The following is a 15,865-nucleotide window of genomic DNA, read 5'->3' as shown; positions in this document are numbered from 1 at the left end:
CGGTACTTTGGACGGCGGCGTGGCGCCCCTCCTCCCCGCCCGGTCCCCGCCCCCTGGAGCAAATGCTGCCGAGCTGCGGCCGCCGGGCAGATGCACGCGCTCGGGCCCTTCTAGCAGGCGCGAGCAGTCGCTGGGCGCGCGAAAGCGAAAGAAGGAAGAGGAAGGGAGGGCGGGGGCGGGGTGTTGAGGAGGGGCGGGAGGAGGAAGAGGAGGAGGTTGGAGCGCGCTCGCGCTTGGCCTCGCGCCCGCGCGAAGGGAGGGGGAGAGGGGCGCGCGCGCGCACGCTCGCGTTCTCGCTCGCTCCATCCATCCATCCTCCGGTCGCGGCACGCGCGCGCGCTCCGGGCTCGCGCCGCACCCCCCGCCCGGGAGAGGCGGGCTGGAGTGGGGGGCGGGGGGAGGGGCGCGCGGACGGCGCGCGGACTGCGCGCGGGCGGGGTGAGGTGAGGAGGAGGAGGCGGCGACGGGACGAGAAGGGAGGGGAAGGGGCCATGGCCGCCCGGTGAGGCGGCGAGGCGGGGGGGCGGCCCGACCCCCCGGCCCCGGGCCCTGGGCCCCGGGGAGAGGCGAGGACGGACCGACGGACATGGGGCTCCGGAGCAGCCGCCGCCGCCGCCGCCGCCGGAGGACGCGGCCCTGAGAGGCCGCCGGGCCCCGGCGCGGCCCCCCGGGCGGGGTGAGTACGGGACGGAGACGGGGACGGGGGAGGGGCCTGTGGGGGGCGGGGGGCGGGGCCCGAGGCGGGGCTTGGGCCCCCTCCCCCCAGGTCTGGGTCAGCGCCCCTTCCCCTCCCCCCGGGCCGACGCGGAAACGCCCGGCTTCCCCCGGCTTCCCGGCCCGGCCGGGGCCCCTAGCTCTCCCCCTGTCTGGGTCCCCCCTGGGCGGGGCAGGGCCGGCCGGGGAGGGGGCGCGGGGCCTTTGTTAGGGAGCCAGGCCCCAGCCCCCGGGACAATAGAGACACCCTCCCGGACTCCTCTCCCCGGCCGGCCGGGGCTGTCGGCGGGCGGGGAAGAAGAGGGACCGGGACGTGTCCCACTCTGCCCACTCTCTAGGGGTCGGTCTGTCCCGGACCGGCGCCGGCCTCCGGCGACTCGGCTCTCCTCCCCCCCAGTCGGTATGATGCAGCAGCAGTGCCGCAGGGACGGGGGAAGAGCCGAGGCCCGGCCTCCTACCCTCCCCAGTGCCCCCGGCTCGTTTGTCAGTCCCCACCCCACTCTAGGCCGGCAGCTCCTTAAACTCGTACCCACCGTTCAGAGGGGCCCCGGACTGTGTGCTCTGTTTCTGAATCCTTTGGTGGGGATTCCTGGACTTTGGGGCTCTTGGAGAGACTTCCGGGCTGGTCCTGAGGGAGGGAGGGTGGTTATCTCAAAGAAGAACAGGTAAGGGGAATGCCCACTCCTGGCATGCCATCCCACCGGATTCTACCTCCTCTTTCTTGCTCATGGTGGCTAGGATGCCCTTTTAGCTCTAGGTTTCTGTGGGCTCTGCTCTCCGTCTGCAGTGGCAGGCTTATTTCAAGGGAAGACAGAGTGGGGTGAAGGTTGTAGGGTCCTAGGGCCATTCCTACTTCTGGTAGCAGTACCCCCCCAAGTGGACATCCTGGCTGAAAGCAGAGGTGACTCTGAGGAGAGCCTGGAAGGGGGGGGGAGTGTATTTAGGAGTCTGTGCAGTTCTTTGCCACACCCTGTGGGTTTGCTTTGAGGCCTTAGAGTTCCTTCTCCTCCCCCTGCTGCATTGCACCATGGGTATGGAAGAGGGGTTTGAGTTTTGGGAACCTGGGGTGAGCTGCTGCCTCCTGTAGACCCAGACTCTGATTGGCAGTAAGAGTCCAGGGCCTGAGTTCAGGCCTGGGAAGGACTAGGCCGCCCTTGGGTTTCAGGCCCTGCAGGACCATGCAGACTTAACCGAGGCCCTAGGGAGAGGTAGATCCTGATGCCACCATTAAGCTCTGGGCAGTGAGGTGCGATGGGGAGGTGGCAGCCATTGGAGGTGCCTTGGACTCACACCAACATCCCCCCCCCCCCCCCGTGTGTGCAGCCGTGTTGCCGCCCGCTGTGCTATGAGCAGTCAGAGCACCGTCTCCACAAGAGTTCACAAATGAAAATGGAGGAAATGTCTTTGTCTGGCCTGGATAACAGCAAACTAGAGGTGAGGGCTCCCCCACGTGTGCCTCCAGTTCTTTCTCTTGATGTCTCTTCTTCGCTATATCTGGCATCCACACCAGAGAGGAATTTGGGTAGTCAGCCTTGTTCTGTAAAGGGAAGAGCCAGCTAAGAAGGCCCAAGGATCCAGAAGAAGAAAGAACTCAAAGTCAAGATGGGGAAAAATGGCAAAGGAAGCTTTATTTTTGGCCAGAGCGAATTGGCAGGAGATTTGGTTGGTGAGAGTTGCCCTCTGTCCATGGGACTGTGACTCTTGTGACCCTGGATGTTCTCCCCTGGGCCCAGGCCATCGCTCAGGAGATATACGCGGACCTGGTCGAGGATTCTTGTTTGGGATTCTGCTTTGAGGTACACCGGGCTGTCAAGTGTGGCTACTTCTTCCTGGACGACACGGACCCTGAGAGCATGAAGGATTTTGGTGAGCGTCAGGGTTGAAGGAGAGCAGCGTAGCCCTGCCCTGGGAGTGCTTTGGAGGGTCCTCCTCCAGCAGCCACACCAGAGGTAGAACCTGGAGCTCCTGGGAGCTCAGGCAGGGGCTCTGAAGAGGCCACAGGGCTGTGGGTGGGAATGAGAGGTAAGCGTCCCTTGCCTGCCCTGATCGCTACGTCTCTCCTGTCCCCAGAGATCGTGGACCAGCCGGGTTTGGACATCTTTGGACAGGTTTTCAACCAGTGGAAGAGCAAGGAGTGTGTTTGCCCCAATTGCAGCCGCAGCATTGCCGCCTCCCGTTTTGCTCCCCACCTGGAGAAGTGCCTAGGAATGGGTCGGAACAGCAGCCGAATCGCCAACCGCCGGTGAGGGCTTCTCCCTCTGCTAGAACCAGAGTGCCCATCTTTCACAGCCCATCCCATGGTGGAGATCCCCCCCGCCCCGGGACATTTGGAGGATATAGAGGGTGGGTCGTGCCTGGCCCCAGACGCTCCCCTGTACGTCTGAAGTCAGGGGCAGAGAGAGATGGCAGTCTTGACCCTTCCTTTTCCCTCTTCTCGGCAGGATTGCCAATAGCAACAACATGAACAAGTCAGAGAGTGACCAAGAGGATAATGATGACATCAATGACAACGACTGGTCCTATGGCTCAGAGAAGAAAGGTGTTTGGGCATCTGGGGAATTGGGAGGGCCATCGGGGTGAGGCAGGCAGACGGGAATTGGGTGTGTAACAGTCACAAGTTGTTATCCTGAATGAGGGAGGAGAGTGTAGCTTTGTAACTTTTCTTTAGGTGCCCTTAGATTGGGAACTTAAAGTGACCCTGCCCTTTACCCTTTTGTCCTACACAGCCAAGAAGAGAAAATCAGACAAGGTAAGAGCCGGGGCAAGCATGAGGGAGATTTGGGCCAAGGACAGATACCCTCCCCTTTGGGCAGGGAGTCCTCGGGTGTCTTGACTCAAGTTTGAGGTCACTGGGTACCTCTTTGGGTTCAGGGCTAAGGGTGTCTGGTGGGCAGGAGGGCAGCAGAGGCCCGGGGTGGGGGGGGGGGGGGGGGGGGGGGGGGGGAGTATGGGTGAAGGGCCTCTTACTGGTGGGGAAGAGTAGGAATTTGAGGATGTTTCTTTGTCAAATCTTTTTTCCTTCCCTGGGTTCTCGGCTCCCCCTTATCGTTACCCTTTCCCCAAAGCTATGGTATCTCCCATTCCAGAACCCCAATTCCCCTCGAAGATCCAAGTCTTTAAAACACAAAAATGGTAAGTGGGGCTGGAACAATGGGAGTGATTCTAACTATGTCTTCTGGGACTTGTTGCTGGAGGGTGGAGGTGGAGGGGCAGGGGGATCGAGGGAGGGCCTGTGATCCTTCTATCACCCCCACTTCCTCTCTGGTTATTTTCAGGGTTCTCTGTCTGTACCTCTGCATCAAACACCCTTCCCCTTCTTTTTTCTTCTTCAGGGGAACTTAGCAATTCGGATCCTTTTAAGGTGAGTAGGGGCTACCCCTCGTAGGTTCCCTCTCAGTATTTGCTTCATTGTGAGTTGGATGGGCTTGGACAAGTGGGGATCAGAACGCTAACTAGATGGGGTGTTTAGGTCTTGGGTATTCATGTTCTTTGTGGGTCCTAATTCCTTACCCTGGTGCAGTTGGGGTGGAAGAAACTGTTGGAAAACTGCGGGCAATCTTAAGGCCTTGTGACTGAGGGAGGGGCGAGAGGGACTGACTCCACACCCCCACCCTCCCTTCTTTGGCCATCCCTCCTCTAACCTGTACCTCTGGTTCTCACCCAGTATAACAACTCAACTGGGATCAGCTACGAGACCCTGGGGCCAGAGGAGCTGCGCAGCCTGCTCACCACGGTGAGGGATCAGAGAAGGGGGGAAGCCCTTGGGAGCAGGCAGAGCCACAGGCAGTGGTCGAGGCCCTGGAAGAGGCTGGTGACACAGCAGTGAGGGCATCTAGGTCTCTCTCTTGAATTAGGTTTCCTGGCTAGTGTGGTCTGGGACTGTCTGCCATGGACGCCCTGGGGCCATTTCTGAGCACACAGTCTAGCATTTGTACACAAGAGAGTGTCTAGTGGCTATAGAATAGGCTTCCCCTGTCCCTCCTTTCAGCTTATATTCCTCTTCCAGCAATGTGGGGTGATTTCTGAACACACCAAGAAGATGTGCACAAGGTGAGCTCAGAACCTAGGAAGGGGGCCAGGGGGCCCTCCGGCGCCCTCACCCTGGGCACGGGTAGGGAGTACCTTGGACTTGAGCAACGGGACTCCCACCCTCCCCCTCCCCTCCTCTAGGCCTTAGGCCACAATCTGGGGCCTCTTCATTCATCCCTTCCCTGTCTGTCCATCCCTCCCGCCTCTGCTGAGGGGAGGGGCTCCGCCTGTGTTCCTCAGACCCTCCCTGCCTTGTCAGGGTCTGATCACTCTCTCCCTGCCAGGTCCCTACGCTGCCCTCAGCATACAGATGAGCAGCGGCGAGCCGTGCGGATTTATTTCCTTGGACCCTCAGCGTGAGTGACCCTCCAGGAAGGGTGGTGGGTTGGGGAAGGTGAGGGTGATGGCTAGCATCCCTGAAGCGCTTCTCTGACCTCTTCCTCCCCAGTGTCCTTCCAGAGGTGGAGAGTTCCCTGGATAATGACAGCTTCGACATGACTGACAGCCAGGCCCTGATCAGCCGGCTTCAGTGGGACGGCTCCTCTGATCTCTCACCCTCTGATTCAGGCTCCTCCAAGACGAGTGAGAATCAGGGGTGGGGTCTAGGTAAGTGAGACAGCCGGGCCCCAGGGGCTCTCTGCCTGAAGCGGCGTGCAGGGGGACCTTGCATTCCCCTGCCACAACCCTCCTCTCAACCCTCTTGCTGCTTTCCTCTTCAGGTACCAACAGTTCCGAGTCACGGAAAACCAAGAAAAAGAAATCCCATCTGAGCCTGGTAGGGACTGCCTCCAGCCTGGGCTCCAACAAGAAGAAAAAGCCAAAGCCACCGGCGCCCCCGACGCCCAGCATCTATGATGACATCAACTGACTTGGGTACAAGGGGATAGCCTTTGGCTGAGCAGAGCCGTCTCTCCCGACCCCCACCCAGGCGGCACAGCCTGGCAAATGGACGGCTGCTGGGGGTTTGGGCTTGGGAAGCTTGGTGGGCGAGGCAGGCAGAGGATCCAATTATGCACCCCTGGGGGGTGTCAGGGTCTTCTGCGATGGAGCACGAGCCCTCAGCGTGCAGGACTCAGACCTGGACATATTATGCCTTGGACATAAGTTTGGTGGGGAGGCGGTTTTCCTATTTATTCTGTGAGTTACTGGATGTCCAGCTAGGCCAGGGGCCTGACCTGGGCACTGTGCCAGGGCACTGCCGCCCCCCCACCCCAGGAACTGGACTAAGCCCTGCCGAGGAGCATCGTGGCTACCCGGGAGGCCGTGGGTTGGAAGCTGAGCCTGGAGGGGGCCTCCCCCAGCTGCCCTCAGCAATGTGAATGGGTCCGGTGCTTGGAGCTGAGGGGCAGGGCTGGGCGTGTCCTGTCTGTGTGCAGAATCTTATCAAAAGCCCCCATCCCAGGGGGAGGCAGGCATGGCGAGCTGTCTGCTGAGGTAGGCGTCCTGAACTAGCGCCGCCTTCCCTGCCCCTCACAGGGGCAGCCCTTTCCCCTCAGTCCCCGGGGGCCTCCTTGGCAGCAGGAGCTGTCCTTTTGTTGTTGGGTGCCAGGAAAGGGCCTCCAGCCTCTACAGCTTCAAGGAATGGGCACGGGGAGGGTAGGAAGAGGGAGCTGTGTATCAGGATGACTCCCCCCCCTACCTCTCCTCCCTGACCCAGGGCTGGCGAGGAGTGGGGCCCCAAGGTGAGGTGCTGCTTTATTTGAAATGTTTTCTTACCTCATTCCCTGCCCCAGGAAGGGGCCCAGCCTCACCCTCCTGGGGTGGCCCCATGTTCCTCCTGCCTACCCTGCCCCACTGCCCTCCCGGGGCAGCCCAAGTTCCCAACTGCTGCTTGCCACCCCCCCTCTTTCACCTTGACCAGTTCCAGTTCCTCTCTCGATGCTCCTGCCTCCAAAGCCTGCCCTGTCTCCCCTTCCTTTTGCCGCTTTTAAGTTATTTATTCTGTACTTGTGGTTTGGGGCTCTGAGGAAAATCCTGATCTTTTACCTCTCCCCCCCTTGCGAGGAGTGGGGCGGGAAGAGAGGGTGGTCTCTGTGTTCTTGGCTGTCAGCAGAGGGGGCGGGGTGCCATGCCTGGGCAGTGCCCCCCTGCGGGACTGTCGTGCCAGTGTGCCCACCTGCCTGGTCTACATCCTGAAGAGATGTATCATTCAACCTCCACGCGGGCACCATCGCTCCCAGGAACCGAGCTGGAGGACTGCAGTCCAGGTTGGGAGCAGAACTGATGGCCCCAGGGATGGAGCTGACCCTGAACCGTGTTCTCTGGCACTCGCTGGACGTGACCCCTGCCCTCCTCCCAGGAGGAGCCATCCCACATTTGGGTAGTTAGTACCCAGGACTGACCGGACTGATCTGGGTTAGGGACCCTAGAGGGTTAAGGGAACAAGAGATGGGGCTGCAGTACCCTGTCTGGAACCCCAATCTCCCCCTGGGGTGGCTCTGATTGTGGCTGACGCCTGGTTACAAATTGATTTTTAACCCAAGAATTATGATTATTTTTTAAAAAGCCAAGCAGATTTTGGCAGGAGTTAGAATAAAGCCTGGGGCCTGGACTCCTCCGTTCTCACCCCTCCACAGCCTTCTCCCTCCACGGGGAGGCCAGAGGGCAAGGAGGATCTCAGTCAGCCTCCAGCCCGCTCCCAGATGAAGACCTGGGAGCGGGCTGGAGGTGGAGGGAGAAAGGCCGCAGGCCACTCTCCCTTCTGAGAGGCAGTTGCAGCTCAGGCCCTAATACACCCTTTCCCCTCTGGCCTCTCCGTTTCCCCCTTCTGGTTGGAGGAGGGAGAAGTGGGAAGTAGTTTGGGAACTGGTTTGTCCACATCCACTTCCCCATTGTTCCTTGGCCCGCCCTCAGGGCAGAGCCCCCTGCCCAGGCTGGGTAAGAGATGGGCTTCGTCCAGCAGGGACCCTGAGGGAGCAAACCCCCTTCCTTCTGGGGAGAGTGTGCCCCCCTACCATGTAGTTGAACAGGGGCTAGGAGCTCCCCACTCCCTTCCCTCTAACAGCAGGCTGTGTGGGTTTCAATTCCCATCCTTCCCACCCCGGCTAGGTGTCGTCCACCCTGTATCCTATCATGTGTCTGAGTGTGTGGGGGGGTTCTGTACTAATTTCCATGGCCGGTGGCTTTTCCTTCCATGCATCACTCCCCCCCGCATGCCCAGGGGCCACCCGCCTGGCATTACCGCATGCTGGGGTCATTGGGGGAGGGGGGTGGGGCTCACGCTGTCCTGTGGTCTTGAGATTTTTATTTTTGCATATGTAATCCATCCTGTACAGGTAGCTAACTTTGTAAACGCTGTGTATTCCCCCTGCCCCCATGGCTGCTGGTGTAAATAAACTGCATCTCCCGTTGGTAGCCCGGCCTGCCCACCCTCATTCCCATGTTGCTGGGGGCAGAGCAACCAGCGTTTTCTTCATGTCACAGCAGACTCCACAGCCACAGAATGGAACTTTATTCAGTCACAGATACTGACCCTCCATCCAAGAGCCCCAGAGGCAAGGGCCTGGGGCCCAGTGCTCCCTACCCAGAGCTGTCCTTGGGGCTGGGCAGGGTAGGACACTGGCTGGCAGCCAGAACTGCCTCTTGCTTACAGCCTTAGGCCTAGGGTAGCAGCAGCTGTGGCCTGGCCTCTCCCGGTGCTGGGGGCTTGGCTTTGTGCCCCAGTCCCCTTCCTGACTGAGCTCTATAAAGGACTATTTAAAAAAAAAAAAAAGAACATAAGCAAAGTGCTTTGAAAAAAAGGGAGAACACTGGAAACTGTCCAGAACACAGAGAACACCCTATTCCTGCTAAGGGGTGGAGGGGGAAGGTAGAGGCGGCCAGGTGCCCACAGGGAAAGCTGACACAAACTTCACTCCTGCCTGTATGATTTTAGGCTCAAAAGAAGGATGTTCCACTAGGAAACCCAGAGACACTCCAGGTTTCCTACAGAAATGCTGGGGCCATGCTGAGCTGCCCTGGCAGGCAGCCCTGGGGACAGAGGAGCAGACATGCAGGATAATGGAAAGAGCTAGGGCCACGGCTGGGAGGGAATCCTCAGAGCCCTGGCTCCCTGTTGAGCTGGGCCACCAGCTCAGTTCTGAACTTTAGGACCTTAGAAGTGAAGGAAGATGACATTCTCATTTCTACCTGAGTTGTGCTTGCACAGAGGGAATGTCTGTCCCCTCATGGACATGAGGGGAATGCCCGTGCCTGGCTCCTGAGTCCTATGGAGGAGGGCCCACCACATCCTTTCCACCCCTCCCTCCCAGGCCCTTGGGCCCAGCTCTGGCCAGGAATGGGGGGAGGCCATAAAGGAGGAAAACCATGCCTTTCATTTTCTCCCTGTGGTCCTTATCGTCCATACATCCCAAATACTAGGAAGCTGAAGAAGACAGTGACCCCCACGAGGGAGACTGTGGCAGGTGCTGTGAAGAACTGGCGGTAATTGATACGGAAGTACCAGACCACACCCAGCAGCACCACAAACACAGGCACCATGAGGCTGCCCACACTGACGCCGAGGCTGGGTGGCTCAGTGGCTGAGGGGGCCAGGGAGCTCGAGGGGCCTGCAACAGCTGACCCAGGGGGTGAGCGGTGACAGTGAATCACACAGTTGTCGGTAATGTTCAGGGAACGCAGTGTGCGGGCTGGGTCCTGCAGCAGGCGGCCCTGGTAGATCAGTTTCATCTGGCTCTCCTGTCCAGGGAAGTATTTACTGTGAGGGTGAGACAGAAGGAAAGACAGAGGGCGAGGAATGAGAAGGCCAAAAGGCAACGTGCTGGGGGGTGGGGGAAAATTGCAGGGTGGGTTTCTAAGGAAGGATTCCCCCGCCTGCCCCATAGGGGCTGCACTTGACACTTCCCAGCCCACGTACCTCTTCAGAGCACCCACGGTATCCTCTGGCCTGGCCACAGCCAGCTCCTCCGTGTCATTGAGGAATTTGAGCCGCACGCTGATGAGGCTGGGGCTGGGAGGCAAGCAGGTGCTATCCTCCGATCTCACAGGTGCCTCCAGACTGCTGTTTCCTGGGCCTGCTTGTCTTTTGGGCAGGCCTTGGATGTCAAGCAGATGCTCAAGGCTGGGCTCAACACCACCCCCAGCTCCAGGTTCCCCTGTGGGGTCTCCCCCTCCTTCGCCAGCCTCTTCAGCCTTCTCATCATTACCCTCTGATGGATGGGGGAGTTCAGTTGGCTCTGGGGTGCCTTGGCCCGCTACCAGATGGTCCACATGCCCCAGGTGAAGGACGGATGTGTCGCCAGCTGACACAATAGTGCCCAGGAGCTGGTTGCTACCGCTGTCTGCTACGTAGGTAGAGAGCCAAGCTAGGACCAAGGCTAGAATCAGCACCACCACACCTGCCACCACAGTCACCTCATTACCCACACCCTCAATAAGGGTGACATCAGAGAGCTCCATGGCCTGGGTGCTGACTGGGTCCACACTGCAGAAACAAAGGGGGACAGTATCAGCAGGGCATGAGACTGCAACCAGCTTTCTTGTTTGTTTAGGTTCTAACTGACCTGGCCCTGAAAGAAAATGCAGTTCAGTATCCTAGAGACACAAACCTAACTCTGGACCCCAAATCTATAGCTAAGGATTTACTCTTCGCCTCTACTGTGAAATGCTGGCTTTCAGGTTCCACACCCTTCCTCTCTCACATTCCAACCCCCCAATAAGCATGGATCATCAGGAAAACGTTACAGCTTCATTGCTGCTGCTGTTACTGTCTGTTGCTTTTTTGGGAGATGGGGAAAAACATTTGCTGCTTTGAGCCCTGAGTTTCTCCAGGATTTCTCTCTCTTGGTAAAGCAACTGTGCTCCCCTGAGATGCCTCTAAGGTGGCCTCAGAGGGACCAAAAAAGCCTGGAGTATTTTATTTGGGAGTTCCTTTGGAGGCACAGTAGAGCCACTCTTGCCAGATTGTGTCATTTGAACCCACTCTCATTGAATCATGGATCAAATTCAGATGTCAAGAGCCAAAGAAAATCAACTTATCAAGAGCAAAGTCAGACCACCCCAAAGGGACACCTCTGTAGGGACCATCAGCAGATACTGTGTGTGTCTCCTCTGAAATTCTTCTGGCATCAAAGCAGGACAGACACCAGAAACACCACCCTCCTAGGTGACCATAGGCTCACAACTACAAAACCACTACTTGCATGAAACTGGTTTAGAAAAGATTCCAAAATGGCTCCCACAGCCCATATTGCAATCTCCCTTCCTGTAATGTGTTCTTCCTTGACAGTTCCTTAGAAAGGTAGGAAGGATCTCTGTTTGCTCTTTGGAGCACCTCCTTCCCTTGGAGAATCTGCTGCTTTCACAGCTGTCCTAGGGCAAATGCAGTCTGATGATTATCATAAACTGATTGTTCTCACAGTGACTTATCTACCTGCCCATCTCTCCACTAAACTCCTGTAAGATCACATGTATTTCTCTATGTACCACAGTGCCCAGCATAATCCCGTAGCAGTTGCTCAAAAAATATTTGTGGAACATACCAACATGTGAATAGTTTTTCACCTCCTAATTTGATACGTGGGCCCTGCAGTCAGGAAAACAAAAACAGAAACCCCCAAACTAATTATAACCTTCGTCTTGCCTCTTACTAGCTCTATAACCTCAATTTTCTTACAGCCTCAGCTTTCTCATCAGTAAAATGGGGTTAAAAATAGTACCTACCTCATAAGGTTGTTTTGAAGATGACGGGAAATCATCGAAGCAAAATACTTAGAATAGTGCCTGGCACATTGCAATTGTTTAGTAAACAAATAGTACCAATTATTTATCACTCCCACAGCTAACCCCTGATGGTAAGAAGGTTGTCATTAACCCTGATTTACAGAAAAGGAAACTGCCGCAAACAGAGGTAAAAACGACTGGCACAGGCACGGGGAACTTTCGAGGAGAGGGACCGGTTAGGACCCCAGGTTTCCCTTCTCAGAGGCCTTTGCTCTCCTCAACCTGTGAGCGACCCTGATGGCACGGTGAGGAGGGGTCTCCGATCTTGCCTTTCCTGACGCGAAGGCTCCGCGTTTGGGCGGTCCTATTCCCGCGGCGCTGGAGAGGGGTCCGTGGGGCCACTCGAGCCAAAAGGCTGCCTAGTTCCTACTGCTGTACCCAAACCCGTTTCTTCCAGCCAGCGAGGGGTAGAATCGAGTGAGGGGGTCACAAGCCATCCACACCCCTCAAACTTCGGGGCGGGGCTGGGACACTGGGGGCGGGGCTTGAGTACGCAGAGGAACATGGGAAATTAAAGGGGGACTGGACGGGTACTACGCCTGGATAAGGAAGGAAGGCCTCACCTGAAACGGCCAGAATAAGTGTTTTGACTTCGCCAAGACGACCTGTGGACTCACCTTTCCGTAGAGGCCGGGGGAGGGGCTGGCTAGCCCCGTTTCTACCCAGGGTACGGTCTCTTCCGGCTTCTCCCGGAAGCTGTTAGAACCAGAGACGGGAAGTTCCGCCCCCTTGCCTTACAATGATGACGAAAATCTACGTAAAGCGGGCTTACGTAAACGTATTCTTTAAATAAAAGGGACAGGTTTCTTCGCGGAAGGAGGGGCGGAGTTATGGTTGGCGGGATCCTGGTCCTCCCAGGGCAGAGCCACGCCTAGTGAGCGGGGTTTAAGGAATCAAGGGTTAAGGGGTGGGGCCAGGAGGAAATTAGGGGAGGTGTTGGGGGGAGGGGTGTGGCTTCGCATCTGGAAGTTCAAGCAGGGTGGCACCGCTGGGCAGAGTAGAGCGTCTTTTTCCTCTTCGCAACTTTCTTCTTCCGGCCTTGCTCCAAGCCTCCCGGGCTGATTGGTTTTATTACTGGTCTGCAACTGGTCTGCGCATTGAGCTCTGGGTTAGCGGAATCAGCCGAGACTGGTCTTTCTGACCTCCGAGAGTTCAACTCGGGGCTAGACGAGATGACAATTTAATCACCGTCCGGTTCTCGCAGAATGCGGCCCCAGGTAGTGTGGAACCTTGGTAAATAAGGCAAGAAACCATTTCAAAGAAGGCACAGATTCATTGCAGGCTTAGGGCACGAGAAAAGCAGGAGCCCCAAGAAAGGGGAAAATGGTTCAGCTTACAAGAGGGTTTTTGCAATTAAAATTTGTTCTAAAGACGTTCTGTGGCCGGGTGGGGGGGATGCTGTTGTTTTCCGGTGAACTATTGATTGAAGTATAAATAATACAGACGGGCAAACTCAAAAGCGAAGAGCTCGGTAGTTTTCACCAACTGAACACATCGGTGGAACCGGGACTCAGATCAAGAAACAGAAAATGACCACAGAACGGCCCTTCAGTCCTCTTCCAGCCACTAAGTTCCAAAGAGTGGTCACTATTCTGATTTCTGCCACCATACGTTAGTTTTCTGGTTTTGTATTTTGTACGAGTGGAATCAAACAGTATGTACTCTTGGTGTGTGGCTTCTTTTTTTCTTTTTCAGTCTTTTTTATTGTGGTAAAATATAAATAAAACTTAGCATTCTTAACTATTTAAAGTAACTAATTTAGTGGTATTAATTCACAGTCTTGTGTACCCATCATTACTATCTATTTTCTTGTATCCATGTTTCCTCCTCCCCACTTTATTCTACTGTCTTCTGTGAATTTGCTTATTCTAGGTAACTCATGTAAGTGGAATCATACAATATCTATCCTTTTTGTCTGGTTTATTTCACTTAGGATGTTTTCAAGGATTATCTATGTTGTAGACCATATCAAAATTTCACTCCTTTTTAAGGCTGAGCAATATTCCATTGTATGTATATATCACATTTTTAATCCAATCGTCTATCAGTGGACATTTGTGTTGTTTCCACCTTTGGGGTATTATAAATAATGTTTCTATGAACACATTATTAATGTACAAGTATTAGTTTTAGTCCCTGTTGCACTTTTGTCTGAGGGTTTTTTTTCTTTTTGGCTGTGCTGGGTCTTAGTTGCTGCATGGGCTACTCTCTAGTTGTGGCGAGAGGGGGCTACCTGATAGTTGAATTGCACCAGCTTCTTATTGCAGTGCCTTCTCTTCTTGCGGAGCACGGGCTTTAGGGTGGTCGGACTTAAGTAGATGCGACTCCTGGGCTGTAGAGCACAGGCTCAGTAGTTGTGGCCATGGGTTTAGTTGCTCTATGGCATGTGGGATCTTCCTGGATCAGGTATCTGACTTGTGTTTCCTGCACTGGCAGGCAAATTCTTTACCACTGAACCACCAGGGAAGCCCCTGTCTGACTTTTTTGATCAATATTATGATTGTAAGGTACTGTTTTAATTTCTCCATAACTCAGTGCTTTCAGTGCTGTGGCCCGGGTTCGATCCCTGGTTGGGGAACTAAGTAAGATCCCACAAGCAGTATGCCATGGCCAAAAACAAAATTTTGAAGACTGAGTACCGAGATTTACCAAGTGAAGTTCCAAACAGTATAGCAGGTTCAAGGGGTCTCAATAAATATTTGAGGGAATGAAAAAGCACTGAGTTGAACCACTTAATGTTTTGAGAGTTTATTGTGTGCCAGGCTCTGTACTAAGCACTTCACATACATTATCTCAGGGAACCCTATCAAGTATATCATATTGTATCCACTTCACAGATTTGGAAACTGAGGCTCAGAAAGATCAAATAACTGTCCAAATTATACAGTTAGTGGTATAGCTAAAATCATCCATCTCACTCACTCCTCGCTAAATATATATATAGGGCTTCCTTGATAGCTCAGTTGGTAAAGAATCCGCCTGCAATGCAGGAGACCTGGGTTCGATTCCTGGGTTGGGAAGATCCCCTGGAGAAGGGAAAGGCTACCCACTCCAGTATTCTGGCCTGGAGAATACTGGTATCACAGAGTTGGACACGACTGAGCAACTTTCAAGAAAGAAAATGATATATATATATATGATGTTATTGTCAATATTTGGTTTCCTGTTCTTTAGCTTTTACCATAAATAGCATGTGGGGTATAATTTCATCCTATGAAAGAAAAAATATTTGTGTGGCTATATATCCAGAGAAAAAGTTGCATTAGAATATAACTTTGTTTCTATGTGGCCTTCCCAGGTGGTACTAGTGCTAAGAACTCATCTGCCAATGCAGGAGACATGGGAGACATGGGTTCGATCCTGGGTCGGGAAGATCTCCTGAAGAAGGGCATGGCAACCCCCTTCAGTATTCATGCCTGGAGAAACCCATGGACAGAGGAGAACTGGTGGGCTATGGTGCACAGGGTCACAAAGAGTCAGACACAACTGAAGCAACTTATATATTGTATTACCATAAAACATTTCATAGACAGAAAAACAAATATCACATGATATTGCTTATATGTGGAGTCTAAAGAAATGGTACAAATGAACTTATTTCCAAAACAGAAGTTGAGTCACAGATGGAAAAAACAAAACTTGGGGTTACCAGCAGGGGGGAGGGGAAGGGATAAATTGGCAGGTTGGGATTGACATATACGTACTACTATATATAAAATAATAAGAACTTACTGAACAATACTGGGAACTCTATTTAATACTCTGTAATAACCTATATGGGAATAGAATCTAAAAAAGAGTGGATATATGTGTTATGCATAACTGATTCACTTTTCTATACAGCAGAAACTAACACAACATTGTAAATCAACTATATTCCCATAAAATATTAATTTAAGAAAGGATTCCACTTGTCAACAAGTATGTTTAGAGCATCAGAGAATAGTTTAAGTAGATATTCAACAGTATTACCTTCCATGTTGCACTGTAATTTTTAAATTCATTGTCTCATTTGGATAGACATTCAGATTGTTTTCAGTACTTGGCTGCTTTTTGTTTTGTTTGTTTGGCCATGCTGCATAGCATGTAGGATCTTAGCTCAGGGATAGAACCCACACTCCCAGCGTTGGAAAAGTGGTGTCTTAACCACTGGACCGCCAGGGAAGTCCACTACTTTGTTGTTGTTGTTGTTTTATTTATTTTTGTTTGGGCTGGGTCTTTGTTGCTGTGCAGGCTTTTCTTTAGTTGGGGTAAGCAGGGGCTATCCTTTGCAGTGCTCGGGCTTCTCGTTGCAGTTGCTTTTCTTGTTGTGGGGCACTGGCTCTAGGGCACGTGGGCTTCAGTAGTTCCAGCAGGCACGAATACTGGAGTGGGTAACCATTCCCTTCTTCAGAGGATCTTC

At 54.2% G+C, this 15,865-nt stretch overlaps 2 protein-coding genes across 14 annotated transcripts; one reads left to right on the top strand and one right to left on the bottom strand.

Annotated features, from left to right (window-relative positions):
• Positions 1–46: 46 nt before the first annotated feature.
• Positions 47–8,097, top strand: ATXN7L3 (ataxin 7 like 3). Of its 11 annotated transcripts, none has more exons than XM_043904799.1 (13): positions 47–676; positions 2,038–2,148; positions 2,448–2,580; positions 2,785–2,956; positions 3,156–3,253; positions 3,441–3,463; positions 3,780–3,846; positions 3,990–4,075; positions 4,379–4,447; positions 4,703–4,764; positions 5,028–5,099; positions 5,192–5,349; positions 5,463–8,097. In XM_043904799.1, the coding sequence occupies exons 2-13, from the start codon at positions 2,098–2,100 to the stop codon at positions 5,609–5,611; spliced, it is 1,140 nt and encodes a 379-aa protein (XP_043760734.1). In that variant the 5' UTR covers positions 47–676; positions 2,038–2,097; the 3' UTR covers positions 5,612–8,097. The 11 variants fall into 11 exon arrangements, with proteins under 11 accessions (XP_043760734.1, XP_043760739.1, XP_043760741.1 ...); XM_043904804.1 differs by having other exon boundaries at positions 48–676; positions 3,801–3,846; XM_043904806.1 differs by having other exon boundaries at positions 49–676; positions 4,047–4,075.
• An 80-nt stretch (positions 8,098–8,177) lies between these two features.
• On the bottom strand, positions 8,178–12,228 carry TMUB2 (transmembrane and ubiquitin like domain containing 2). 3 transcript variants are annotated; one of them, XM_043904812.1, is made up of 3 exons: positions 12,081–12,228; positions 9,599–10,165; positions 8,178–9,439 (listed from the first exon to the last, which is right to left on the bottom strand). In XM_043904812.1, exons 2-3 carry the CDS (start codon positions 10,138–10,140, stop codon positions 9,076–9,078), a joined length of 906 nt encoding a protein of 301 aa, XP_043760747.1. In that variant the 5' UTR covers positions 10,141–10,165; positions 12,081–12,228; the 3' UTR covers positions 8,178–9,075. The 3 variants fall into 3 exon arrangements, with proteins under 3 accessions (XP_043760747.1, XP_043760748.1, XP_043760746.1); XM_043904813.1 differs by having other exon boundaries at positions 12,027–12,152; XM_043904811.1 differs by lacking the exon at positions 12,081–12,228 and adding an exon at positions 11,404–11,998.
• Positions 12,229–15,865: the final 3,637 nt, after the last annotated feature.

The sequence above is a fragment of the Cervus elaphus genome, chromosome 5 (genome assembly GCF_910594005.1).
Source record: "Cervus elaphus chromosome 5, mCerEla1.1, whole genome shotgun sequence".
NCBI classification, from domain to species: domain Eukaryota; kingdom Metazoa; phylum Chordata; class Mammalia; order Artiodactyla; family Cervidae; genus Cervus; species Cervus elaphus.
Note: the sequence above shows the minus strand (reverse complement) of the source record. Positions and strands in the feature narration are given on the sequence as shown.

Coding starts and splice junctions, on each gene's coding strand:
- TMUB2 (XM_043904811.1), bottom strand. CDS start 11,438: ATGATTTCCCGTCATCTTCAAAACAACCTTATGAG. Junction 10,166..11,403: donor CTTCAAAACAACCTTATGAG/GTAGGTACTATT, acceptor TTGTTTCTGCAG/TGTGGACCCAGTCAGCACCC. Junction 9,440..9,598: donor ACCGTGGGTGCTCTGAAGAG/GTACGTGGGCTG, acceptor TCACCCTCACAG/TAAATACTTCCCTGGACAGG.
- ATXN7L3 (XM_043904799.1), top strand. CDS start 2,098: ATGAAAATGGAGGAAATGTCTTTGTCTGGCCTGGATAACAGCAAACTA. Junction 2,581..2,784: donor TGAGAGCATGAAGGATTTTG/GTGAGCGTCAGG, acceptor TCCTGTCCCCAG/AGATCGTGGACCAGCCGGGT. Junction 2,957..3,155: donor AGCCGAATCGCCAACCGCCG/GTGAGGGCTTCT, acceptor TCTTCTCGGCAG/GATTGCCAATAGCAACAACA.